General features: G+C 42.6%; 1 protein-coding gene across 3 annotated transcripts in view; it reads left to right on the forward strand.

Annotated features, from left to right (window-relative positions):
• The window catches only part of RNFT2 (ring finger protein, transmembrane 2), a 277905-nt gene that overhangs the window by 26334 nt on the left and 224004 nt on the right, over positions 1-27567 (forward strand). For 2 of the 3 annotated variants that reach the window (XM_086943264.1, XM_086943263.1), the window contains exon 3: positions 9082-9140. In XM_086943264.1, the coding sequence (XP_086799390.1) occupies positions 9094-9140 (47 nt within the window). In that variant the 5' untranslated portion in view covers positions 9082-9093. Of the gene's footprint in view, positions 1-9081; positions 9141-13510; positions 13693-27567 lie in introns of all 3 variants that reach the window. The other variant, XM_086943262.1, reaches the window with a different exon arrangement.

Here is a 27567-nt window from a genome sequence, read left to right on the forward strand (position 1 = left end):
CCCCATAACGAGACATGAGAAGTGCACAGTATGAGCGGAGAGGATCTTGGATAGTAAATGTAACTGCATTCCATGGAATGTGGTTAAAGGATGAAGGAGTAGCAATGTAATTTAAAGAGACCGAAGTTAATGATTTATAGTTTTGTGAATGCAAAGCCTGAGCTAGTGACATAAACAGCAAAGTTATCAGACTACAATAACCTAGCAGTCATCTGCTGTTCTCTGATAAGGAAGTTGTGTTTGTGTAGTGCACTGTTTGCCAATTAGTATGCAGTCATAATGTTCGTTTCCATCGCTGACCAGGGTCTGAGATCTGCTGTGATATTTTGGTATTGGGTGCTGGTCTGCCCTCAGTTTAAAAGCACACATCTTATCCTTTGAACTTTGGATGTATTAGAGTATTATTTTTATTGAAGCGTGAGTGGGGAACTTTATCAGTTTTTTACGCTTATATTAGTTCATTATGAATCCATTTCACCATGGTTGTAAATGGTCTAAATATGGTTTTATTAGTATGTTAAGGCAGTGTGGAATGCCTGTATATTTTTTTGTCAAATGTGTTTTTAGTGTTTAAGCTGGGTTTCTGCTTGTTGCGATTTTTTTCTGGCGTGTTCATATTTTTTGTGATGCAGCGGTCACAGTGGTGGTTAGTGCTGTTCTTGTGTCCAAGTTGTATGGTGAAGGAATGTATATTGTTTAATGTGTTCTGTTTGTGTGGGATTTTTCAATGTTATGGGTGCCTTGGGAGACCCAGGATAGCTGACTATTAAGCATATCAGAGATGTGGGATGTTTTTGAGCAGCATAACATGGTGTCAAATACTGTTGGAAGATCTGTATATGTCAATAATATTGCATATCTTATCTCAGTTGGATCTGTGAAGTTCTGTCTCATATATTGTGTTGTGTTGCTTGCTGCACTGCTGTTTTGAAACAAGGTCAACAATGTAAAAATGATCAGGGTGATATGTTCGGTAGTCAAGGGATTCAGTGCTTTATGAAAGGGTGTGTTAGTACAGCAAGTTTTGAGATAGGGAGTACAAGCTCCATGCAGATTAAGTAATATAGATAGTTGGTCTGGTGTAACAAGAACACTTTAGAGAGGGATCTTTCACATAATGGTTCTAAGCAGAGAACGTCAATTATTCAAATGGTGTCCCCAAATTGTGTAATGGACAAATGGCAACAGTGGATTTTTGTCAGTACACAAGACAACTTTGTACCCTTATCTGTTTAGCACAAGCTCACTTTAGTATGTTTCAGAGGTATGAATCAATGTAATGTTAGTGAAGTAAGATCTTCAGAGCACAACACCTCATAATACAAAATACATCACAAAATACATACATATACCCACCTTTCAAACCACATAAGGGAACAAACTCCAATGCTAAGCTTTCACTCTTCCTCCACACCGAACATAGATACAGCAATACAGCACCTCTCTTCTAAACACGTCTCATCCATTGGACAATTTAGAACATTACAACGTGACCCACATGCTGCACCACCTCCCCTGACTCCTACACCTTCTGCCTTAAACACACGCAAAAAATATAAGCAACATGCCACACCTCACTACTTCGCTTCCCCAAGTCTACCTCACAACAATGTTACACCACAAAAGCAACACAGCCCTCAAACTCCCTCTCAAACACCATCGCCAACACATACACATGCTGACCCATCGAAATGTCTTCTTAGCATGCTGGATGAGGAACACGATGCAGAACAGCTACATGATTGCTATCCTAATACAGCTAATACCAGCACTAAAAACATCTGCTACACACCCACACAATACTGATCACTCTTCTACAAAACAAAGTCCCACTATCACCAAAGGCCACTCTCTACACTGTCTACTAATAAATGCTCGATCCCTCTCTAAAAACAAGCATCACATCTACGACCTTCTCACTGATGCAAAACCAGACATACTATTCATAACCAAATCATGGTTGGGAGAGGATATGGCTCCAGTCCTGCATGAAGCCATTCCTCTAGGCTATCAAATAATCACCCACAATCGTATTGCCAAAAAAGGAGGTGGTCTAGCTGTTGTATTCAGGCAAACAATACAGATCACTAAAGTTGACAACCTCTCCATAAAGAATTGCGAGGCTCTTCTAACCGTCTTCCACCTGTAACTTCCTGCTCCTTTACAGACCTCCACCTAGCAAGGCAACATTCCCAGACGCACTTCTAGACACAATTTCAAACCTGATAACAATACACTCCAACCTATGCGTTCTGGGTGATCTCTACATTTGGTTTGATTAAAACCAATATGACCCATCCAAAAACAATAATCACCGGCCTAGACTCATTGAACCTGCATCAGATTGTCCACAATCTGACACACACCGCTGGGCATATCCTAGATGTCATTTTTGCTAATACTGAACTAGTTACCATCTAAACTATAACTCCAGTCACATGGTCAGACCACCACTTGCTTGCTTTCCAATATAAAACAACACTAAGCAACTCACCTAAAACTACCTTACATCCATCCGCCTATCGGTCGTGGAACAAACTCAATTTGGAACACTTGGAAACACAACTAACATCCAGTATAAATCTGGAAACCATAAATTCTGTTCAGAATCTTTATGGGTGGCTACAGGAAGCTTTTGACATCCTGATACCACTCGTAACCACACAACAGAACAAAAGAAAAAAAGCACCTTGGAAAAACAGAGAATTAAAAGACGTAAAACAACAAATTAGAAAGCTGCAACTTACCTGGCTCAAAACAAACGGCAAACAAGACCAACTTCACCTACAGAAAATTAACAGATTATATAAGTCGGCTATCAAAAAAGCTAAGAAAAGGTACTATTCAGACAGAATTCAAAACGCTAAATGTGCAAATAAAGAATTATATAAAATACTCAATGAATTTCGAAAACCAAATTGCCTAGAAGGAACTCATCCTGTTACTCAAGATTTCACAGACAAACTGGCAAATCGTTACACGGACAAAGCATACACGTTGGACTCTACTTAAAACAGAAACAAAGCACCAGCCCTAACCCTTGTACAAAATAACTGTCCAAGAATGCTCTAATCAAGCCTCTCCTTTCCTTCCAACACATCTCACATGATGAATTTATGGACCTGGTCAAAGCAAGCAGGCCTGCCGGCAGCCCTTCTGACCCTTGTCCGCCACAAACTTTCAAGACAATCCTTTTAACAACCTCTGCTGCCATTCCAGTAAGAAGAATCATCAACAATTCCTTAACTACTGGAATATTTCCAGAAGAACTCAAAAAGTCATACATACTCCCTTTACTGAAGAAAACAAACTTGGACCCGCTGAACCCTGACAACTACAGACCCATTACAAATGGACCTGTCCTGGGCAAACTGATAGAAAGAGCAGCGTTCACCCAGATGTCACAATTCATTGAAGAGAATGACATACTTTCAGATTTCCAAACAGGATCCCGTCCGGGAAGAGGCACTGAATCTGCCCTCCTTACCATCTGGGATGACCTAAAGAATACAGTTGACCGCAACGGGGTTGCTGCGCTACTCCTCTTGGACCTCTCAGCTGCCTTTGACACGGTTGACCATGACACTCTGAAACAAAGACTTTATGAAGCCGGCATAGAGGGAACTACTCTAGACTGGATCGCGTCCTACCTTCGAAACAGAACTAATGTCATCCATACCCCACCTTTCTCGTCCAAACCGTACTCTACAAAAGCAGGGGTCCCTCAAGGTTCTATCATCTCGCCCATGCTTTTCAACAGCTACATGAAGTCTTTACCAGTACTGATCAATAAATTTCACCTCACGTGCTACAACTATGCAGATGACACGCAAATACTCCTTCAACTGGAATGCCCCAAAGACATTAGAAAATCACCAATTTTCAGCTGTCTCCGAGCTGTGGATGATTTGGAGCCATTCCAAATTGAATGCTTCAAAAACTGAAATACTCACATGTGGCGATTGGAAAAATTACAACCCGCTTGCCGCATGGCCTGATGAACTTGGATCACTGCCTAAAGTATTGAAGGAAGTAAGAAACCTTGGAATTACCATGGACCCCAAGCTGTCGATTAATACCCAAGTGGATAAATTAGCAAGATCAAGCTTTGATACTATAAAAACGCTGCGACAAATTTTCCCTCATTTTGGATTTCCACACAAGGTCCAAGCTACTATCTCCCTTGTTATATCCAAACTCGATTACGCCAATAGCCTCTACCACGGGTCACCTTTAACGACCATGAAAAGACTACAATGGATTCAGAACTCGGCTGCCAGACTACTCTTGCATATCAAACCACAAGACCACATCTCCTCTGCCTTGAAAGCCCTGCATTGGTTACCGGTTGCCAGAAGATCCACGTTCAAGCTGCTTTGTATTACCCACAAAGCAATACATGGAATAGGACCACTCTTCATCAGGAATAAAATCACCAAACACATTCAACAAAGAAACCTTCGCTCTAAAGGAGCATCTCGCCTAAAAATCCCACCATACAAGAAAAAAAAACATGGGTGGCACATCCTTCTCTGTTCAAGCAGCCAACCTATGGAACTCTTTACCCCCTAACATAAGATCCACCGACAACCACCTTATCTTCAGAAAACTACTCAAGATTTGGCTCTTCCCTACATAGGCACCATACATAAACATAAATTTACAGCGTATCCCTCTGTATATAAGCATTTGTTTTCCCTATAGATATGTACCTATCTTTGTGTATTACTTTATAAAACATGTAAAATAATTATGTTGTTAAGAGAAAAGAAAAAGCATAGTAATAATATTAATCAATAAATAAACATCATCTTTGGTCTACATGTACATACTTCCATTGTGCATCTATGTACCTTCCATGTACTTGGATCTGTGCGTGTTACTTTTCTCCGGAAAACTCATATCCAATGCACTACCCTATTTCTCATCCTGTGCCTCTTACAATATATTTAATCTAAATATACTTACTTCTTTTATGTATCTATATACTTTCAATGTACTTATGGATCTATATATTTATTATTTTCTTCTAATTTAGCATTTCCAATGCACTAGCCTGTTTCTCAGCCTATACTTCGCTCAATATATCTTCTAACCCAACCTTCTGACTCATCTCAAACTTCTTTCTACTAATCCTTCCAATGCACTACCCTATCTCTCACCCTATACATCTATCAATATATCCTCTACATCCACTCTCTTTTATCCCAAACCCCATACCACTACTATGATCGCCGAAATAACCCTTTCTAGACTCTCTCCTGCTCTACCCCTCCCTCCTTGCATCATCTGACACCTCTTTTTACTACATCGATCCCCTAAAACAAACCTTTCTAAACTTTCCCCCCTGACTCCTCCCCTCCAAAACTCCTTTTTACTCATCCAAAAGCCTATTCCTACTGCTAAGATCTAAAAAAAGAAATCCTTCACTCTTTTATCCCATCACTATTCTTTTCAATCAAAATTAACAGACTAACATGTTCACTTCTCAAATTCCATATTCAACTATACTAATATAGAGCCCAAATAACTGAATAACATATCTACTACTCGAATTACTTCATATTTATACTGTACTAATTTTCAACACTAATCCTTTATGGGTTCCGGAGTGGCGTGCTACTCGCCAGAAAAGCGCTTCAACACCCATCAGGGGTAACAAGTGCTATAGGAATGCAAATCTTTCTTCCCCCTTCTATCCCTCCGCTATCTTTCTCACTCCAAGTAACAGACTAATATCCACCACTGAAATTACCTCCTACTTCACCATATTAATTCACCACTAATCCTTTATAGGCTTCCTAAATAGCGTGCTTCAACAAGCGATAAATACAAAACGTTGTCCTCCTCTATCCTTCTGCTATCATTCCAAATAACTGATTAACCTATCCACCACTTAAAATGTACTTGCATGTTTCACTATACTAATTCAACACTAATCCTCTATGGGTCCCAGAGTAGCGTGCTACCCTCCGAAAAAGCTCTTTCACGCCTCGTCAGGGGTAGTAAGCGCTATATAAATGCAATTACAATTACAATACAATACACTGGGAATCAAGTTCTGCTCCTACAGCTACCTCAAAGTCCTGGTACCGTACATGCTGCAAGTTACTCAGGTTCTGGCAAGTCAGTTGAAACCTCATATGTGTGGTAGTCACTACAAGATCAATGTAAATGTAACCCATCTCTATGTTACTGTGGTCCCAAGAGTTACTCAGTTTCAAGGTGCACTGTTGGGGTATTAACTGCTGCTTAGTATCTATAATGTAAACACCAATGTGGTTTATCTGCAAATTAGTGGTCTTCTCCGCTCCCAATATAGGCACACTCTGGTGTGATATATGAGCAAAGATGAAAGCGTAAATTGATACTTGTATAGCGTGCTACTCACCCGCAAGGGTCTCAAGGCGCTTGTACGAATACCGCTGTGGAACCCATCCTGGCTTTCCCTGTGAGACGTCCACTCCTGGGCACCCCCAAGGTGGAGGCCAGGCATCCTTAGCGTTGTGGGGGCCGTTGTGGAGATTAAGCAAGCTATTGCCCAGAGTTGCAGAGTGGGACTCCATGATTAGAATAGGCACCGAGGCGAGAATTATCAGGTCCGTGGAATTTTTGAACCCAAGACAATCCGAGGCGGGGAATTGAACCCTGGTCCCGGGCTAGACCTCTGCATCAGGGTCTGCCGCTCTAACCATTGAGCCACACTTCTCCACAGCGTACAGTGATGGTTCGGGGGGTACTCTCATTGTAAGTGTATTGTTGCAGCAGTACAAGGATAAAGTATCTGTCTGGTTAGCCTAGATGTAGTTTAGAAAGAACACATTTACTCATGTCTGAAAAGCATAATTACGGGTAGATAGTCAATACTGCTCGTTACTCATCAGGTAAGGAGATTTAGCATATAAGGTGAGGAAAAACAGTAGTCTTTAAGGCTTTCTTAAACTACCAGAATTTGGTACTGAGCTCAGGGAATACAGAAGGGAAATCCATTTTGAGATGGAGGCTACCGATAAGGCCCTACTCCCAAGAGAATTTCTGTATAGGTACTGACCTCTGGATCTTAAAGGATGACTGGGAATATGCCATTTAATATACTGAGAAAGAGGTGAGTGTGTTATGGCAAAGTGTAAGACTTAGTACACTGAGTGAATGGATTTAAACCATTAAACAACATCTGAACTCTGTGTCTGTGCCTGTGCAGGAAGCAAGTGCAATGAAGCAAGGGTGGGTGAGATATGGTTATTTTCTTAATACATCCAATGTTAAACTGGCAAGATACTTTTGGAACAGTTGGAGTTTATACACAACACACTGACGTAATTCCTCATAAACCGGATTACAATTATCGAGCCCTCCATAATTCAAAGCATTCAAATTAATGGGAAAAGGAAAAAAGGATGAATGTATTTAAGGGCGCGAAGCTGCAAGAATAAGAATTAATCCATAGCATTGATTTTGCTGAGCACAGAGTGAACACAGCCAAATTTGGCACCAATATTTTCTGCACAGGTTGCGGGGATGGTTTTTTGGCCACCTGAGGAAGCCCAGTAGGACAATTCCGGAATAGGCCATAAGACCTCTGTCTTCTCAACAATCAGCTTAAGCTGGGTATAACCCATTGAGGCTTTCACTTTTGCCACACAATCATGTGAATTGGAGGCACAACCGAAGATTTTCAATAGGATCTGCATGTCCTTGGCATACAAGATAAGCCTAAAGCTGAGCAATTGGGTGAGGTGAACCAGTGGAGATATATAGAGATTAAAGGGAAGTGGAAACAGAATGGACCCCTAAAGACTCCACAATTAGGAGATCCATCTATTGCGATCTGTTAAATAAAAAACATCGGCAACCCGCATCAATGACATATCCTTGATGCCAGATAGTTAAACCTAGACAGCAGAATCTTGTGGTCTACAGTATCAAATGATTTGGGCAAATCCAGCACAACGAAACACAGTTGGGACATTATCAGCGCAGCCGCCCAATTCATCCAGTGCAGCCAACACAACAATCTTGGTGCTGCAGCCTGAAGAAAAACCTGCTTGGAGCGGATGAAGAAAATCATTACAGTCTACATTGTCTGATAAATGTATGAATACAGCCATGTGAAACATATGATTAAGTATGTTACAAACCAATTTATTCAGATGGGAGAGATGACGGATGTTGACTGTAGGTCTTGATTATAATTGGAATTTTCCAGGACCTTTTTTTTAGAAGGATTGCAAGGAGTGGCAGTTCTGCCCCAAGGCCAAAATAAAGGAGCTGCCACAGGGACTCACCCTTTAATTTGAACACTTTTTGCTGGAGGATGCTTTGGCAAAGACCCCCCCCCCCCCCCCCCCCCCCCCCAAAATGGAGGTGAAGCTAACTGTATGTAGGCTGTGCCACATTAGTCATGTGGTTAGTCCCATCAAGTAAGGGCATTTTGACAGATCAGGTATTGGTGTGGGTATTTTGACTTTTTATAAATCTGGCAGGCAGGTTATTGCCATAGCACAAGGCATTTCTTCATTACGAGGATTTGGCGAGTGCAGAATGGAGGGCAGCAAGAGGGGTGTTAAAAGTGGAGGATGGGAGGGCACCAGGGCCGGACTGGGAACCAAAACTAGCCCTGGTAAAGTGCTCGACTGAGCTCTCCCCTCCCCGCCTTCCCTAGAAGTTGGGGGGGACGGCAGAGCTCTTTGCCAGGGCCGGTTTCGGCCGATTTTGTTATAGGGCCGATATTGCAGCTATGCTGTAAAAACGTCCCTGTAACAAAAACGGCCCCCCCAGATAGCCAAAACCGGTCCCCACCCTCGTGGCCTTCTGGGGAAACGCCTGGTGCCCGCAACGGACAGTCCGGCCCTGGAGGGCACCAATAGAGGAACAGATGCTTTGCTGTGTATCACAATAGCAAGGTAAAAGTGGGAAGCAATGTAAAGCGATACCAATACAATTTAGAACTACAATGGGACTATGAAATGTCTTGGGTTCACACTGACCAAGAAAAGGAATGCCTTCTGTGATTTGCTTCTTAGTAAATTATTGTTTGTAGCACCGCTTACTGGTTCCTCTAACATGGTATTTTATTTTAAGGTTTGTTAGAAAATGCAGAGACGCCACAGCAGCCTCACAGAAAACCTTCCGCCAGAAAGGTGAGTATATGTTTGATGCATTTATGGCACAATATCTCTCCTAGTGCAGGTGAAGGAGCTACTGCTGCTTCTACAAGGATAATCCAAAAAAATTGACTATTTCCTGCCAAGCCTGGGATCGCAGGTCACTTTTACTAAGAAAAATGACCTTGTTAGAAAATAAATTACCCTTAAAGAGATGGCTGAATAAACCCTTTTACCCACTGTATGAAAGAACAAGCATTGGCATAGCCAATAGCTCTTGCCTCTGGGATGTTAAGTATTTAGCCATGCAGCGCATTATCCTGGGTGCTACAACATCTTCTTTTCTTTAACGTGGAAGCTTTTACAATAATAGGCACATCATAGCACTGCATTGAGAAGTCCGTATTTAAAATGTTATTTGTGTACAACCTGTAGTCTGAACTCTCATATCTGGAACTGCTTTCAAATAAAATATGCATGACTTGGATGCTACCAATGGTTCGGCTAGACAGGAGCAATAAGCAACATCCTTGTTTTATGTTGTAACTACTTCACAATTACTTTGGGAAGGACAGGGAATGGAGAAAAGGCAGAGGTATGAGCCTGACCAGCCAGTGAAAAAACACATTCTCCTTGATGTTGGCTCTGAAACCTGGACATGCATTCTCTGCATTTATCACTTGTGCTGTGGGAAAAATGCCGAGCATCCACTTGTTCATGCTCTTCAAGGAGATGCCTACTTCAACATCTGTCATGCTCTTCTATAAGCCCATAAGATGAATTGGTGTGATAATACCAACTCCAAACGTTTTGAGACTCCCGTAACAGTTTGGAATCTCATTCTCTGTAGACTACACAGATCATGCATCATTGCTGTGTTTATCATCTGGGTCAGCATAGAGCTTTTAGGTATGCATGGCACGGAGGACTTCAGAGCTAACTGGACTGCAACAGGCTCCAGGATATTTGAATGATACAGTTGCATTGTCAGCTGACTGATACCTAATCTGCAATGATATTTGTGCACTTATTTCTAACCTAATATTGCCCAAGGTTATGTAAATGTTACTGTAACTCTTGTTATCTCTACCATCCCTCTTTTCTCTATTACTACCTGCTGACCTACTGTTACAGGCTAAAGATGCAACATGACATGAAATTTCCAATGTCAATCGTCGCTTGAAGGTTCACCATTTAAGACAAGCAGACATGACAGTGGAGTCCAAGGAATTTTATTTATTTATTTATTTTGAACGTTTTCTGTAGCGCGAACATGACCACTGGGGGTATAAGAGCGCTTTACAATTTACACATCATGAGGGAGAAAGATACATGTAATCAAGACAGAACCAACAAAGCAAAATATACAAAGTCATGTAGAGCAAAGGGAATCTCGCGACCATAGTAGCTGGGCCACAGAACTGCGACTGTGACCTAAGTATCCACTGGAATAGCCCGTCGGAGCACTCTGACTTCCTTTTTGAAGGCTCTCTTGCCACATGAAAGCTCCAGTTTCTGAGCGAGGTACAAAGGGATATTGAACTGAATGGCTTGTGTGCCATGCAAGCAATTTGTTATTGTATCCGAGCTTCATATGGCAGCCAGTTCCACGACAAAAGGTCAGGGGAAATGTGGTTGTATTTTTTGTGTGCCTGTTACGAGCCTAGCAACTGAGTTGAGTGCAGCCCTAAGAGGAGCAGTCTTCACTCTAGGTAGGTCGAAAAGCATTGCGCTACCATAGTCCAGCTTTGATATCGTTAAGGATATCACTGCCACCTTTAGGTCATGAGCAGGGAGGTAAGGTTTGTGTTTCCTTGGAATGCTGAGTTGGAAGTTCGCTCCTTTGGAGAGGTAGATGAGGTTCTTCTGCATGTTCAGACTTTAGTCTAACATAATTCCCAGGGAGGTTGCAGATCAACAAAGTGCGGCCTACATTTAAGAGCAGTGAGATGATTCAACCATTGTTCGATGACCGGCGATTGCTTGTGTGGTGCGATAAGATAGAATTATGTTTTGAGAGCATTTAACTTCAAGTGGTTGCGTGTCAGCTAGCTTTGAGTTTCCTGTAGGACTGAATTGAGAGACCAGATGTCCTCAAGGGAGGCGATCTTCAGGTATAGTTGGGTGTCATCCACATACATGTGATAGTGGATGCTGGATGATTTCAGAATTTCTGTCAAAGGCTCCATGAACAAGTTGAAGACCGTGGGTGAAAGAGCTGAACCCTTAGGGACCCCAAGCGTGACCGTCGAAGGATGAGAGAGGGACTGGTTCACCTTGAAGCTTTGGGCTCTGTCATGAAGGAATGAGGAGAACCAGTTTAGTACAGGCCCAGACAGCCCCATTCTGTGTTCCAGGAGGTCAATTAGGTTATCGTGTTTGACGGTGTCAAATGCTGACGAAAGGTCAAGAAGGATCAGTAGGCAAGACTCATTTCGATCCAACATTCTTAGCACATCATCAACATTGTGAGTTAACGCAGATTCTGTGTTATGACCCGGGTGAAAACCAGATTGACATTAGTCCAGGAGTTGGAAGTGATTGATGTGGTTACAGAGTTGGGTTAAAACACATTTCTCCAGGAGCTTTGCCAATGTGGGAATGTTAGAGATTGGGCGAAAGTTGTGAAGGTCCGTGTGATCTGCAGATGGTTTCTTTAGGATCGGGGTAACTTGACAAGCTTTTAGGAAGTCCGGAATAGCACCTTGATGAAGTGATGCATTGACGATCTTAGTCCAAAGTGGGAGTAAGGAGGTTCTAACTTTGGAGAAGAGGTTCGATGGCAGAGGGTCTTTGTAGTCATTAGACGGTTTCAGAGTAGTCCGCGTTTTGCGTATGGTGCTTTCATCCAAGGTTTGGAACAGGCTCCAGGATACGTTGTTTTTGGGGAGGTAGGGCTGCACTGGGACTGTGACAAGCAACCCAGTACCCGGGAGGGTGTTAAGGGGACTGATCAGTAGTTGTTCAAGGGCAGAGCGTAGTTCAGCTTCGATCTTAGTGGTCTTATCAGTAAAGAAGTCAGCAAATTCATCGCAGTTCGGCAGTGGCACTTGACCCTGTGGCGATGAATTAGTCTAACTGTTCGCTTGGGACTTGATGAGTTTGAACAGTTTTCTGGGATGGTTTTTTGCTTGCTCTTGTTGATTTTGGAAGAAGGTGGCCTTTGAACATCTGATGCGTTTGTTGAAGATGCTTCTTAGGGATCTCAGATGGTAGAGATGATCAAGGGCGGGATATGCTCGCCACAATCTTTCCGCAAGTCTTAAATTCCTTCTTTTGGAATTAAGACCGTCATTAAACTAGGGTTTGGATAATTTGGAGGACAGTCTTTTTCAGCTGTAGTGGCGCAGCTGAGTCTAAAACATTGGCCATTGAGCGGTTATAATGGGCAGTAAGGTCATGTACAGCTGACATGTTTATAGGAGGGGGCAGGATGTTATTGCAGAGCGCATTAAGATCATGCGAGTTGATGTTCCGTAGACATCTTTTCAGTTGTTTGGGGATCTTTAGCTGGGCTCTACTAGATCTTACCAACTCCAGGATGAGGAAGGTGTCCAATTACATGGGAGGATCGAATCCAGACAGATGGAGTTGGACTTACCAATGACAAAATCTAATGTAGCTCCTTTACTTTGAGTAGGGCTGTCACAGATTTGGACTAGGTTATAGTCCAGTAGGAAGGTTTTAAGTCTATTGACCACCTCATCATTCACATCGTTCCTATGCAGGTTGAAATCTCCAAGGGAGATCTGTGTGCCATGGAAATCAGCGTTCACCGAGATAATGTCCATGATCTGTTCAGTGAAGGGAAGGTTGTCTCGAGGCAGGTGGTAAAACATGTGCAGTTTGCATGGATGATTGTTGCTACCAGACACTTCAATGTATAGGTATTCACATGATGGCAGGAGGTCAGATTGTAGTGCTTTCACTATTAGGTTGCTACGATGTAAGCAGGCGATGCCTCCACCCTGACCACTTGCTCTGTCCAACCGAATGATATCGTAGCTGGGAGGCACTAAAATGTCCAGGATGGGCACCGCTGAGTCATGTAAACATGTTTCAGTCAGCATTACCAGGTCCAAATCCTGTGCAAGGATGAGGTCGGCAATGTCTGCAGCATGTTTCACTACCGATCTACAGTTTAGGAGCACACATTTGAGCTTTGTGTTGGTGTCAATTGGTGCTAATAGTGAAGTGGTGACTTTCGTCAGGTTATTCTTATTTAGTGCTCTAGTGTTTAGCCTAGGTTCCCTGAAGGGATCAGTGGGTATGGATTCTTTTTTCAGTTTCTTAAAACGCTTTATTCGGTATGCAGTGCACAACCATATAAGCAATCACAAATAGACATGTTAAAATCATCACAGATACATAAATATTAATAATATTATCCTGTCATTTATCATTAGGTTCAGAGAATAAACATTAACATGTTGCATGGATTCAATTTGTTGCAAGTTGGATATGTTGGAGGAGTGTGCCGGATCATAGGAAAGTAGGAGAGAATGGATATCCCTATCCGACAGGGATGGTCTACATCTGGATGGCCATGGAGGGTCGTTAGGAAGAGGAGCGGAAGCCCAACTATCGGGTGAGTGGGTGATGTAGGCCGTGACCGACGATTTGTGGGGGGGGAGGACGCAAGGTACACACTTTAAATGAGAGCAAGCAGAGATGATGATTGGTCATACTTGTGCAGCTAAGCCTGGAGTTGGGAGCCAGTTCTGCAGAGAAATGCAATGGGCTACATACCTCTGACTTAAGTTGTAGGAGGCAGAGTATAATCTCATTAGGTCTGTCTTCCACTAAGGTGTGGGACTGGAATTGGGTGGCTGGGATCTGAGGACCCTGTGCAGGTAGAGAGCTAGTAGAAGCGGGGACAGTAGGGCAGGTGGCGGATGTATGTGCTCAGAAGGGAGAGATTCCAGGAATTGGAGCTGGGTGTTCGGATGGTTGGGTAGGATAGGGGAGGCAGGGTAGGACGGATATTGACCCCAATACGCCAGTAGGAGCAGGCTGGGATTACGGGCAGGGCTGGGGGAAGGAATTATGGGGAGACTCTGGGCAATGCTGTGGAGCTAGGGGAGATAGAGCTGGCTATCCTTGGAGAGGGGGTAGCAAGCCTAGTAGTATTCTGACTATACTGTCGCAGTTCATTCCCATCGGACATTGAATGAGAATTGTTCTTCTGGGTAGAGGTAGTTAAAGGGGGGCCCTTCGGAGCTAAGGTAGAGTCAGAAGAGGGTGCTAAAGAGGTATTGAATAGATTTTGAGGAGACTGGGGGACCGAAGGGAGACGACACCACCATGGTGGTGTATTTGATGTTAGCCATTTTATTCAAGATGGTTGGGAAAAATTTGTCAAAAACCACTAGGTTGTGATCTGAGGCTTGTATAAGGATGGTTCCGTTTTTGTAGAGGGAGATGATGGCTTCTGCTCTGTAAGCAGAGGAGGGCGTGACCAACAATCTAAGACCATGAGGAGTTTTCAGGGAAGTGGAGATCTGGAGCAGAGCGAAATTGGCCTTCCGCCATTGAGCGTGACGTTTAGGGTAGAAGATGAGATCATTTATGGTGACACCTTTTTTGATGGAGAAGTAAGGTTCTGAGATCAGGCTTACCGTATGGGTTTTAAGTAGTCGATGTTTGAAGTTCTTTGCTGTCTTTTTTGATAGGTTAGGGGGATATATGATTCGGAAAGCATTATAGCCAGCCTGCTCGAGTGTGGGAGAGATGGAGTTCACTGATTTAGGATCAATATCTATAGCCCAGTCAGCGCTCTACTCGGCTCCAGACATATGAGGCGCAGGTAAGCCAGGAAACGAAGGGTTTTTGGGAGTAGAGGTGGAGTGCTTGGTCTTCCCTCAGTATCAAACAGAAACCAACAGGTTCCTTTTTGTGTAAACCTAGACCAATGTGTGCCTGGCTATAATGGGCTAAGGAGACTAGAGGAAGGGCCAAGACCACTTGAAGGCAATTCCCGGGATCAGATTTACATCAGTATAAAGTAATAAATTCCCGCAAGGTGTTTCACGCAGGCCTTTAAAAAGGAAAGCAACGTATCTGAATCTGTAGAAGTGAGGCATGATGGGTCCTAGTGGAAGGTCAACGTATGTAGAGAAATTTATAATGATGGCGGTAGGGAGTGAACTCATGGCATATCGAGACCGACCATGGAAGGGCAATTCGGAGGCCAAGTGAATGAACGTGCCATATGCCTTCTACTTTCTACCGAGAAACTATGCAGGTAATTCCTGGGTATTAGAGCAGCTTCCCCTGGAGAGGATTCTTTCAAGTGTGCCATTTCTATTCCTGAATGTTTGCTGCAAAAATAAATGTAAACCTACATAACCCCTGAGCAAATAACTTGAATATCTGTATGCGATGCGAAAACAGAAATCCAGCTTACAAAATAAACTCACCTCTTAAACAGATAAAGATGTCATTCCTGTTCTCTGTGCATTGTAAAACAGTGAAATCTAGAAATTATTCCCTCCCTTCGAGGACAGAGAAGAAGATTACCTGTTTTCTCAGCCAATGAATTCTATTTTATGCGAAATAGAAAGACCAATTCATGTATCAATGCATATCTGCAAATCGAGGTGAAATAGGGCGAGTGAGCATGTGTGTGAATATGTGCGCATAGAAGGTTTCAAATGTATGTCTTACAGATACCATACAGATGGTTTCAGTGGGAACATAACACACTGTGCTATTTGACTAGCATATGAATGAGTGCCCTTCACGCAGCAAACACATTAAACCACTGAACCATCTAACACAGATTCGCACATCACACGCGGTGCTCTGCAGAGAAGATTTCAACACTGAGCAGAGTATACCCACAGCCATCCATAGTAAGTATTTAACTAGTTAAGCTGTCTTGACAATATTATAGCATGATATTTGCCAGATACAAATTGACCTCAGAGGCTTCTGCATTAACCCCGGCTGCATTACCATTAAATAGCAGTTTTGTGCGTTTGGAACGATTACAAAGAAAACCAGCACACCTTTACTATGGCCTTTGTCCTTGATATCAAAGTCTTCAGGAGAAGAGATTTTGTTTAATACTGCATATGTAACAGCAGTTAGTAAGGGTGCTGACCTTGCTTCTCGAGATTAAGTACCCCGCTTCCCATATCGGCACCCAAAAGCAACTTCTTGGGAGTACTTTATTATTATATTCCTCCTTTAATGATTACATGCAAAACTTCCAGAATCAAAAAAAGAAGAATTCGAAACATGAGCCTTACCTTCCGTCCCAGGGCAGAAGACATCAAATTCTTGCTTCAGAGTATAAACAACTTTAATAAGAGAACAATCCAAGCCCATAAAGTCATATCCTACTAAAAGAAGTCCAACAGCGAAAAACGAAACAAAGACAACAATTTTAATTAAAAAAGACTCGTTATAGGGTGGTGTGAAGGGGACTGCACACAGGGAAACAGTGGGTGGAAGGGGAAAGCAGTATTACTGGTTGCACACATCAGCTGTGCATGTTTGCTGAGAACGAGCCATAAACACTAAACAAGGTAAGTGCGAAGCACGTGAAATGAGCAGCGCCATGCCACTAAAAAAATAAGTACTCGCAGATTATCATAAATAAGAGTAAGAGCACCTGTAAACGAGGCAGTCCTCAAAAGAACAAAAGGAGCTTCTTTGAAGCATATTCACCGAACAAAAGCAGGTATTAATGAAGGGCAGTAACTGAAAATAATGAAAAAGATGGGAGGTGCTCGAAGCCCACATTGTACATACAGCATGTCCTAAAAAAGAAAGTAAACACAGGAAACAAAGCCAGATGGGTAGAATCTTATGAGTTGAAAGGCACCATTTCTGTTTTAAGGGAGCCAGTAGCTCTGTTACTTCATGTTACACATATGTGGCCCTTGAATCTAGTTCCACTCCTGTGAATCGAATCTCTGTGCATGGGGCTTGCTTGACAATAAAATATGATAGTTTTCAATTCCTTTTTGTTTCATTAAGCATCTTGGGACGAATGTTGATACTTTTAATTGTTTATTCACAAATTAGGACTTTTTTTACTGCTTCTAAACCAAGGCCTACTGAAGGAGGAAGAAATCTAGGACGAAAAATTATGCTCTCTCTCGTCCCCAGGAATCACACCCATCAAACAGTGCTCTTTGTGTCTAACGATGATGAGAACACACCTACAGGTTTGTGAGGGAATTCAGCTTTGGAGCATTCTGGAATTTTCCAGAAAGTACTGTGGTCGGAGGATTGCTCTAGTTCTCAGCATTCATATCTGCCTTGAAGGCTCACACCTCAGATAAGACTATGAGCGGCCCTCTCTGGAATTGATATTAAAATGAAACAAAACCAGCTCCACTACCATGGACTTCAATGTTCCTGCTATTTTATTTTTCTTCATCAAAGAAGGGCTTGTTAGTAGCCTATTTGTTTAATGTTTGGGCATGAAGCAAGCAACCTTTACCTTTGAATAGAATGCTGTTAATCCGCCCGTTGACGTCAAAGGCTCCTTTACATATAGGTAGGCAATCCCCATCAACCATATAGTCAGGGTCACTGTTAAGATATTCTGAAGGTCTCCTACATTCTCCACTATGGAAGAGGTTGTGTGTAGAAAGGATTCAAGCTTCATGAGAAACTGGAACCCTATGCCTCGCAGGTCATATGTTGAAACTGTCCTTTGTATGCCTGCAAGGAAATTAACCGTTTCATAAACCTATCAAAAAAGCATTTTGCTTCTTAGGAAGTGACCTAGGAAAAGAAATGCACAATTGTATCACCGCTCAAGGAATCACACCATTCTGTGCCTAGATGTTGTGCTCTGGGATATCAGCTGACACCTGATAGGGACACCTCGCTTGTGTTTCCCCCACCTATCCAGTGAAGTCTTAATTAAGGATTTTGTCAAGTCACAATGTGGTTACTTTCCATGACTCCTTGGCAGGGAGTCTCAAAACTCCACATTCTCATGCCCTTACCTTAAACAAGAACCTGTATGGGCTTTGAAGCTTTACATATCTATGGAATATCAAATCCACTTCATCCATTGGTTCCAGCAACCTGCAGCAGAAATGTGCATTATATTCGCCGCTATGAAGGCCTCTGGTATAGTAATGTAAGCGTCCGTAACAAGGATGTATCCTTTTTCGGATACGTTGCACATCTCACTGAAAGGAAACAGTATCCATGTACTCTAACCTCAGCAGCTTCCCTGGTTGCAGAGGGAAGCAGAATGGATTTTGTCAGGCAGAAAACCACCATGATGCTGGCAAGCATTTCCATGTTAATAGCTAAATACATCAGATCCCTGTGAGATATATGGTGAGATAAGCTGATGAACTTCCCTGAGACAGGCAGCCACACTTCCTTGAAATCTTACATCAAAGGATGCAGTCTCAAACCAGGTCATCAGTGCTGCAGTTGACGTTTAGAACCTGGAAGTGATACAGCTAGCGAATAGTTAGAAGATCTCCTTGTTAAGGTTAATAGGCTGAAACCACGAAGTCATGAACATTGCTTTGTTATCTGAGAAAAACAATAGGTTTGCGTTATTTTCTGGTATGAACAATGGGCATAAAACAAGACTACAGTCCCGAGATTTACTTAAAAGAGCATCCCAAACAAATTGAAGAAGCTTAGAGCACTGGTGCTAAATCAGAACTTTTCTTTACTTCATTAAGTTAACTGGATGTGTGCATGAACATTCAGGATCCATACTTTCATAATCCCATTGCAAGTGCATACAAAGTTTCAGTTCACACATCCCTACCAGTAAAGAGTCTGGTTGTTCAGACAAAAGTTATTGCCATTCACCTTCAATTGAATGGTGCTAGTGGCAACGAGTCTCAGAAGAAAACATTAATCTACCCAAACTTGAATGATTGGTGAGTAATGAAGAACTATCAGTCTTCAGAAAAAGCAGTGTTGAGTGGAGTGTCAGTCATCGTCTCTGCTGATCTCAGTTGCAGCCTGCAATTTCATTGTTCCAGATACTTGTCTAGTTATGAAGTCAATTCAACATTATCTGAAGGATACGAGAAGCCTTTCTCCAACAACCCTCCCAGCCCCCACCCCCTCCTCAAGATTTTCCATTGTGGTGTCAATAAACATTTTTGCGGAAAGGGTTTCTTTTCCACCTATACCGGCAGACATTTGGGGTCATGCACTCAAATTACATGATCAGCTTAGTCCGATTGTTCTTCGATTGAAACCAGTTGCTGTATTAGTCTTCTGGGACACATTGCAGTCTATCTGCCTCTAGGACTACCACTCCTCTTTCACATCAATTTCCAGACTGGCAAAACTGTAACAGTTACTTGAATAAAGAAGGAAGAAGGTGAAGGACCCTGGCAACCAAAACTCAAACCATCTGGTCTAGATTAGCACCGGTTACTTCTACTGTACAAAGTTTCAAGGGCGGCGCAGTCCACAAGTAGTCTTATTTGCAGGCGGAGACCACAGACAGAAAATGCCCACAAATCCAGTTTGAATGTCAATGTCCTTTTGACTAGAGGGTTAGGGAAATTTCAACTAATATCAAAAGTCGCCAAAGCATAGGAACAGCCTAACCAGAATGATCCTGATTGCATTAGAATGGCCACAGTGGTGGTTGTTCTCCATCATGGAATATTCATGGTTATAAACTCTGAATAATGTGTGTGAATTGTGAGATAACAGTAGTTTTACAAACAGGCATTTAAAAAAATATATTTTTAAAAGTGTTGTTTCTCTGTGTGTATATAGTGTTGCTGAGGTACCATTCCCATCAGTGTGGTTAAGGTTCACACAATAGTAAATAGGAAAAAGTGTGTGTTTGTGTGTGTGCAATGTGATCATTCGTTCTAATAAAGAGATACGTCTATACTATATTAAATATCTTTAACTTATTTAATTCTTGTCTTAATTAAAGTTTCAATTCATTACATTCTTCATATGAACATTTGGTTTGGATTACAAGGATCAGAGAATCCGAGCAATCTCTATCTCACTCTCTCTCTCTCTCTCTCTCTCTAAATATACATACTTCTAATCACGTTTGGCTGTTTTTATTGTGCTAAAGTGGTAGTTTAACAGCTCATGTTGAACAGGGAGGATGTCAGGCCTGTTAAGTATTTTCCATGATTCAATGATTAGTGTCTTACATTCCAAAAGTTTCAGATATGACATTACTGTGAACTGCCAATTTCCTCTATTGGAGACATGGGCACTGATTACGAGTTAGTCGGTTTATTCTAACCCTTGTATAAACACTTGTTCATTCACAGGTCGGTACTACAAGTTGGTAAATATTTAAAGCATCTGCTAATTATCGAATGCGTTAAATACCTCAACTGAAGTAAAATTTCAGTAGATCAAACCTGCCAAAATTTAATGGGGAAAAGCATACAGTATTTACTGTATCATGCGTAGTTTGGTGTGTTTAATACCAAAATCTGCATATTATTCCCCACCAGCCTGTATCGGGTGTTATTTATAGCACCCGATAAATAACATACCATGTGCTATTGTTACCTATCAGATGCAATAAATAGCACCTAATATCTTAGTCACGGCCATAGTCTGAGTGGTTTTAAATAAAGAAAACATTTGCCTTCCAGCTAATTTGTCACCCGGTATTGCATTTAGATGATATCTGCAAAACCGTTAGCATTGGCCTCAGTTTTAACAGTGTTAATGGAAATTAAATTCCTGGGAATTAAGTCGGATAATCTGCATCTTCAAGGAGTGTAAAATGAGCATTACGACTATAATGACACCACCAGCTGTTACAGTTCAGTTTCTGTTCTTTTTTTGTTCCTTGTGTGCAGGAGCACTAGGTTGTGCCATCTAAAAACTCTCCTGGCAAGATAATCAAACCAACTTTATTTTACACGTTTTTGCAGTGAAAATTGAAAGGATTAAGAGAGGTAGCTTGATGTTGTTTTCCTACCTTTTCGATTGCCCTCAATTAGCATGCCTTTGCCTTTTGTGATTTGTCCATCATGTGGAAAGAAGAAATTGGCAAATGCCTCTCACGTTCTCTGTAGGGTTTCCGTGTCTTCCAGGATCCTGCTTATTGCCACAATAATGTCTTGATGAACTGTTCAGGACAGTTAGAACAGAATATCAGAAGCAAGTTGGAAGATTCCTGAAAGGACTTTGCTTCAGAGGGTGGCTCAGAGTTGTAGCTCTCAATTCGGCAAAGCAGAGGGGTTTCTTACAACTCTGAACATGTTGTCCCTTCAACTGGCACATGAAAAAGGGAGAACATAAAAATGAGGCTATGATTGAGCCTTTCTTGTGCCTTTCAAGAACTTCGGGTCCCAGAAGACTATGAGATACTCTTCACTGTCGAGAAAGTTACCTTGAGGGATACGATACCAATACCATACCAATTATAATATTAAAATTGAGAGCCTCGTTAACAGATACGCATTGCCATGAACAAAGTCAACTAAAACTTCTGGGTCTAGATATTATTTCCCTGAGGTTAACTTTAATATATCAGAAGAAAGGTCCTGCTGAGAGGCTCCTAGACCACAGGAGACTTAAGGAGTTCAACACACTTAAGTGCAAAGGTTTCATTACATTTCATTCTCTTGCGTCTGCGAAGCACTCTCCTCCTACAAATTCTCTGCAAGAGGAGTTACCAATTGGAAAGCAAGCACATTCTTCCCAGGGGCCATCAAGATGTTAACTGCATGCTGCATACACTGATTTGCATATAGCCAGTGTCTGACCTAGGGTGGTGTGGAGTGCAAAAAAACGATGGATTTAGGCCCAGATCTTTGTACTTGGGTGAATGTAAGACATTGTTCTGCATTCTGTCCATCAACTGTGTTTTTTGCAATTTTCACCCCGAGTGGGCTGGGTATGCTCGGATGTGAGTCCCAGGCTCTCCACATCACTGGAGTCAAGCTATCCAGGCTGAAGAAGGCTGATATCCAGAAACCGGTCCTTGGATGCTTGATTCCGGTCTAGGAAAGACATTGCTTGGTAGTTCGGGCTGGACTGTTCCCATGAGGCACAGGGTCAAGGCTGATTTGCATATAGCCAGTGTCTGACCTAGGGCGGTGTGGAGTGCAAAAAAACGATGGATTTAGGCCCAGATCTTTGTACTGGGGTGAATGTAAGACCTTGTTCTGCATTCTGTCCATCAACTATGTTTTTTGCAGCATACACTACAGAGGCAATGATTTTGCCACTTGAAGTCCTGAAGTATTGTGGTAACTGATGCTAAATAGTCTGGTGCAAGGCAGCCACATAGAAGTCGAAGAAGGTCTACGCCATTCGAGGTCGAAAGGTACCCCATTACTTTCATAGAACAGTCAGTCATTCCTCACTGTTAGTTGAGATTCTAGGGAATTTCAAACTTGAAATTTTGCAGAGCATAAAGGAACCTCAGCAATGCTGTCATTTTGAACAAAGGTGCTGACCCATCAGGTTAATCACTAGAGCAATCGAACCCTAAAGAAACCTGCATAATATTTCACTTTGGGCTGTAATATTAAGTGTCCAGCATAGCCAGTGGGTAGTTGTAATGTAAATGCCTAGGCATTTAAAGCCATTTAACTAGACCCTCAGCTTGGACTGCCATGCCATTGCTCGATCTCGAACTAGGACAATGGTGGATATTTATCCCTGTTAACCATCAAGCCTGTTGCTTCTCTGCAGATGTCTGGGATGTTTATTATTGCAGTAACAATAGCCTGTCGCTTACCTAAAAATACAAATGGTGCTCAATGCCTTTTTTCCCACTGGAAGCCCTGCACCAGCATATCACACCTTATCCAGACGCTAGAGGCTCTATCATTAGGGCAAATTACAGAGGAGAGAGAGAGGACAATGCTAGCTGGTGCCCCTCTCTATATGAAATTAATTTGATATGACACCATTTACCCAATCACTGCCACACACGTTTTTGTGCTAAACATTTGCATCTGAAGTTCATTTTGCGAAGTAGCTGGAATAGGGATCTGCAGTTTACTGAATCAAAGGCTAAAGAAGTCAACTAATATTGGAGAAGTGGGATCTGGGGAACTGGTGCTCCCTTACGGAAGCCAGTTGGAGTTTTCTAATGCAGAGTATTGTAGCTCATCCTGGCATGTAGCTGTTTTTGTCTGGGTGTAATATAGTATTATTAGCCCCACTCAATTTGTTTGGCAATACGTTGGCAAGTATTTTGTCTGTTTTAATGTAAGAAATTGGGCAATAGGGCTCGCAGTGGTCCGGGGCCTCCTGGTTTTCCCAGCAGCACCTATATGGTGGCCATCTGAAGAGTTTCAAAGAACGAACCTTTCTGCCGTGCCTCGTTAACTATGGCTAGTAAACCTGGTTTTAGGGTAGATTATTTTCTTTTATAGAGTTATTTTCGCAGCCTATTGGGCCCAGGCATCTTTCCTGATGGTGTTCCTGTAATAGCCTTCACAATTATTTCAGAAGTCAGCGGAAGGTCTAACTCATGATCACTAAGTGTAGGGGGTTGTCGCTGCTGAATCAGAGGGTTCTCCAATTCTTGTTTTGACAGGGGCCGAGCAACTTACAAGTTTGCTTATATTCAGCAAAGGATGTAACTATATCAAATATTCGTAGTATCATCTTGCTGGTCAACCGCCTCTGATGCCATATAGGCTCTGCAGGCCATGTCCGTGGTCAGCCGACAGAGAGCTACTTTTATAAATCCTATTTGTTGGACCAAAGCCTGGTCTTTGCTAGAGATGTATCTCTGTTGTCTCGGATGATCTTTCCTTACTTTTATTGTAAATCTCCTTGCATTACTGCCTTTTATGTGTTCCACAATACCCAGACTGACGTGACCAAGCCCAAGTTTATTCCAAAATACAATTTCGATTCTGTTCTTAGATAGTCGAGAAGTTGTAATCCACCAGCCACCATGCAGTCACATGCAATATATCACTTCTACTGCCAGTAGTGTTACTTAGGAACACCTCAATTGGTCAGTGGTCTGAGAAACTCCTAACATGCTTGAGATCAGGACATACCACCATTGCTTGTCTACCTTGTTAGTGATCACTATTAATGGGAAAGCTTTTCGCAACAGCATGGCCACCTCTCTAGACCTTTTAATGATTTCTGCCTGCTAGACTCTCTTATATCTTTAATGGCTCAGAAAGGCACATTTTATGGCCAGTAGATGAGTCTCCAACAACATGAGAATGCCTGGCGAAAGGCTCTTTGCAAACTGAACTACTGCCTCTCTTTTAAACCGACAATTTAGACAGTTCATGTTCCATGATAGTATGTAGTATTTCCCTACCCTGTCTAGTCATTGAATAATAGGCACATCTGCATTGATTAATACAAATGTAATCTGCTTCAATCCAGCCACTGGTAAATGGAAACCCACGCCACATAAAGGATAGGAAAAAAAAACTCCCATCTTCTCTACTCTGAGAAATTGGTTTATTTGTTGGGGGTTGGATGTGGTGGAAGCCCTGCTCTGGCAACCGCCACAATCCTTGTCATGGTGAACCACAAAAGTCATTAAATTAACCTGTACTTAACACTCTGGTAGCTTGGCACAAAAGTAGTAATCGATCAAATGATTCCAGAACAACAAAAATTCAGTAGGTAGAACCGCAGAAATGTGATTTCAGAGTTTTAGGTAAAAAATAGCTCTTAGAAGCACACAGTGCCATGTGGTTATCAGGTCGCACTGGACCAGGATGAAGTCAGAAGTTTAGGGTGACCTTCATGAAGCGCTGGCCATATACAAGGTCCAGGTTAGTCCAATGTTTAGTTTAGTTTAGTTTAAAGGAGTTTGTAAAGCGCCTGGTGACGCCTCCCGGCGTGTCCCCGCGCTGTGGAGAGAGTATATTATACGGAGAGAGAATGACCCAATCACAAAGTGAAGAGGCAGGTTTTCAACTTCTTTCTAAAAGAGGCCTCATTAATCTCTAGCCTAGTATCCAGGGGCAGGAGGTTCCAGTGCCTGGCCGCTAAAGTGCGGAAAGATCTGCCTCCCATACTGGCTTTTTTGGGACGGGCAGTTCTGAGCAGACCTATTCCTTTGGATCTGAGGGATCTGTTGGGTTCGTACAAGGATGCCAGATCCGACATATAGGCCGGTGCTCTGTGGTGGATTATCCTATGGCACCATAGCAGAGCTTTAAAAACAATCCTCTTGCTTATAGGTAACCAATGGAGAGCTGCCAGAGAGGGTCGTGAAGGGGCTCTGCGGGGAAGCCTTAACACCAGGCGCGCTGCAGAATTTTGCAGAACCTGTAATTTCCTGATGTTTTTCTCCGATGTACCCAGGAGCAGTACATTCCCGTAATCAATCCGGGAAGTTATTAATGCCTGCGTCATGGTTCGTCTGGAGTTGAGAGGCAGCAGGTCAAGGGTGCGATTGAGCGTTTTCATCACTCCGAAGCATTTGCCTACAGTTTTCTTTATGTGGCTATCAAAGGACAGCTTGTTGTCAACCCAGACGCCTAGATTCTTCGCCTCTCGGTTAGGAGGGGGCAGAGGGCCCAAGCAACTGGGCCACCATTCTTTTGTCCATTTGGCCTCATTACCTCCAATGATAAGGACCTCCGTCTTAGTTCCGTTTAGTTTTAAACAATGCTCTGTCATCCAAGTGGCCAGCTTACTTATACAGGCATTAAAGTTATCAGCTTCCATGGAAGGGGCTTGAGTCAGAGATATAAGAAGTTGCGTATCGTCGGCGTAAGAGACAAGCTCTACTCCGAACGATTGCACCACCTCTGCCAGGGGGGCCATGTATAGATTAAACAGGGTGGGACTCAGGGCCGAGCCCTGAGGTACCCCCTGTTCAAGCAACACACTGTCTGAGAGGGAAGTCCCTCTTTGGACTTGAAAGCTCCTATTGATCAAAAAGGCTTTCAGCCATCCCAGTGCCTTATTGGTGACTCCGGCTTTGTTTAGACACTGTAGCAAGATGGAGTGTGCTACAGTGTCAAACGCGGCACTGAGATCGAGCATGATGAGGGCCATGGTCTTGCCCTCGTCTGCTCCCTCTCGTAAGGTTTCAGTGGCCCTCAGGAGAGCTGTCTCCGTGGAGAAATTAGATCTGAAACCCGACTGGGATTTATGGAAGACATTATGGGCTTCAAGGTGTTCCATGAGTTGAGTGTTCACAATTTTCTCGGCTAGCTTAGCCACATAAGGTAGCAAGGATATTGGCCGGAGGTTATCCATTATGTCTTGGCTGATGTTCGGCTTTTTTTTGATCGGTAGCACTACTGCCTGTTTCCAATCCGCCGGCAGACAAGCAGTGAAAAAGGAGATCTGGAGTAAATGTCTAAAGTGAGGTTCTAATGCAGGGAACGCTTCAGCTAAAATTTTAGGAGGCGCTGGGTCTCGAGGAGATCCCGATTTGATTTTATTGCACAATTTAGACAGGACTTCGTAAGGGGGGACTTCAAAAGATTTTAGGCACTTTGGTGTATTTATAAGACTGTCATTTTCAGTGAAGTCCGTGGCCGACTCTAGATGATTGGAGAAGCTTGTGTAGATTTTATTGATTTTGCCTACGAAGTACTGTGCAATTTTGTTACAAGATTCCACTGAATCATTTTGGGCAGAAGAAGTCATATCCACTATAGATATTTCTTTATATATCTGAAACAGTTCCCTAGAGGAGTTACCTGCTTCCATGATGCGGGTGTGATAGTGCTCTGCCTTAGCCAGACAAACGGATTTATAGTATTCTCTTTGAGCTGTTTTATACTGCATTTTAGTTTCTGCACAGAAGTTCTGGCGCCAAGCTCTCCCGAGTTTTTTACATGACGTCTTCATGGTCTGCAGTTCTTGGCTAAACCAGGGAGCAGCTTTTTTTGATCTCCTGGCATTGGTCAGGGTGCGACTGGGGGCGGTAATATCGAGGGCCTTAGTGACGATATTATTTAAGTATGAGTATTGTACCTTCTGTTCTTGATGTGAGGCATTGCGTCGTGCTTCATCAGTTCAGATGAGGGGCTTTAATGTGAGGTCCTGCCTCGAGTTGCATTGTGCTACGTAGGTTCCGATGCAGGCGCGATCAGGATCTGGGATGTCCTCCGTCGAGTTGGTTCTCGCTGCTTCTGTTCCAATGAGGCAGACGATCACGAACTGCAATGCTTTGTGTAGTTTGGTGCTATTTTTACTTAAATCTTTAAAAATTCATATCTCCCTTATTAGATTTTTGTTTATTAAATTTAATTTTGAGTTCAATTTGGGATTTATTATTGATTTGCATTTTGACTGTATTACTGTTTTGATACTGCATAAATACTTGACATATTTCCCTAAGTTAAGCCTGTTTGCGCCATGCCATAGCTACCGGGGGGGGGGGGGTAGCTCAGGCTATTTAGTGAATTTGAGGGTTCACCCTGACAAGAGTTGTGATTATTCCTTGAGGCGCTTAGTCACCCACCCCAAATAAATTCCAGTTTCTTACAGTTCTCTAATTGTATTCTTGATTGTGAAGGTTATGCCACTGTACTCTAATGGCTTCATTGTCCATCCCATG

Source organism: Lissotriton vulgaris, chromosome 11 (genome assembly GCF_964263255.1).
Source record: "Lissotriton vulgaris chromosome 11, aLisVul1.2, whole genome shotgun sequence".
Taxonomy (NCBI): Eukaryota; Metazoa; Chordata; class Amphibia; order Caudata; family Salamandridae; genus Lissotriton; species Lissotriton vulgaris.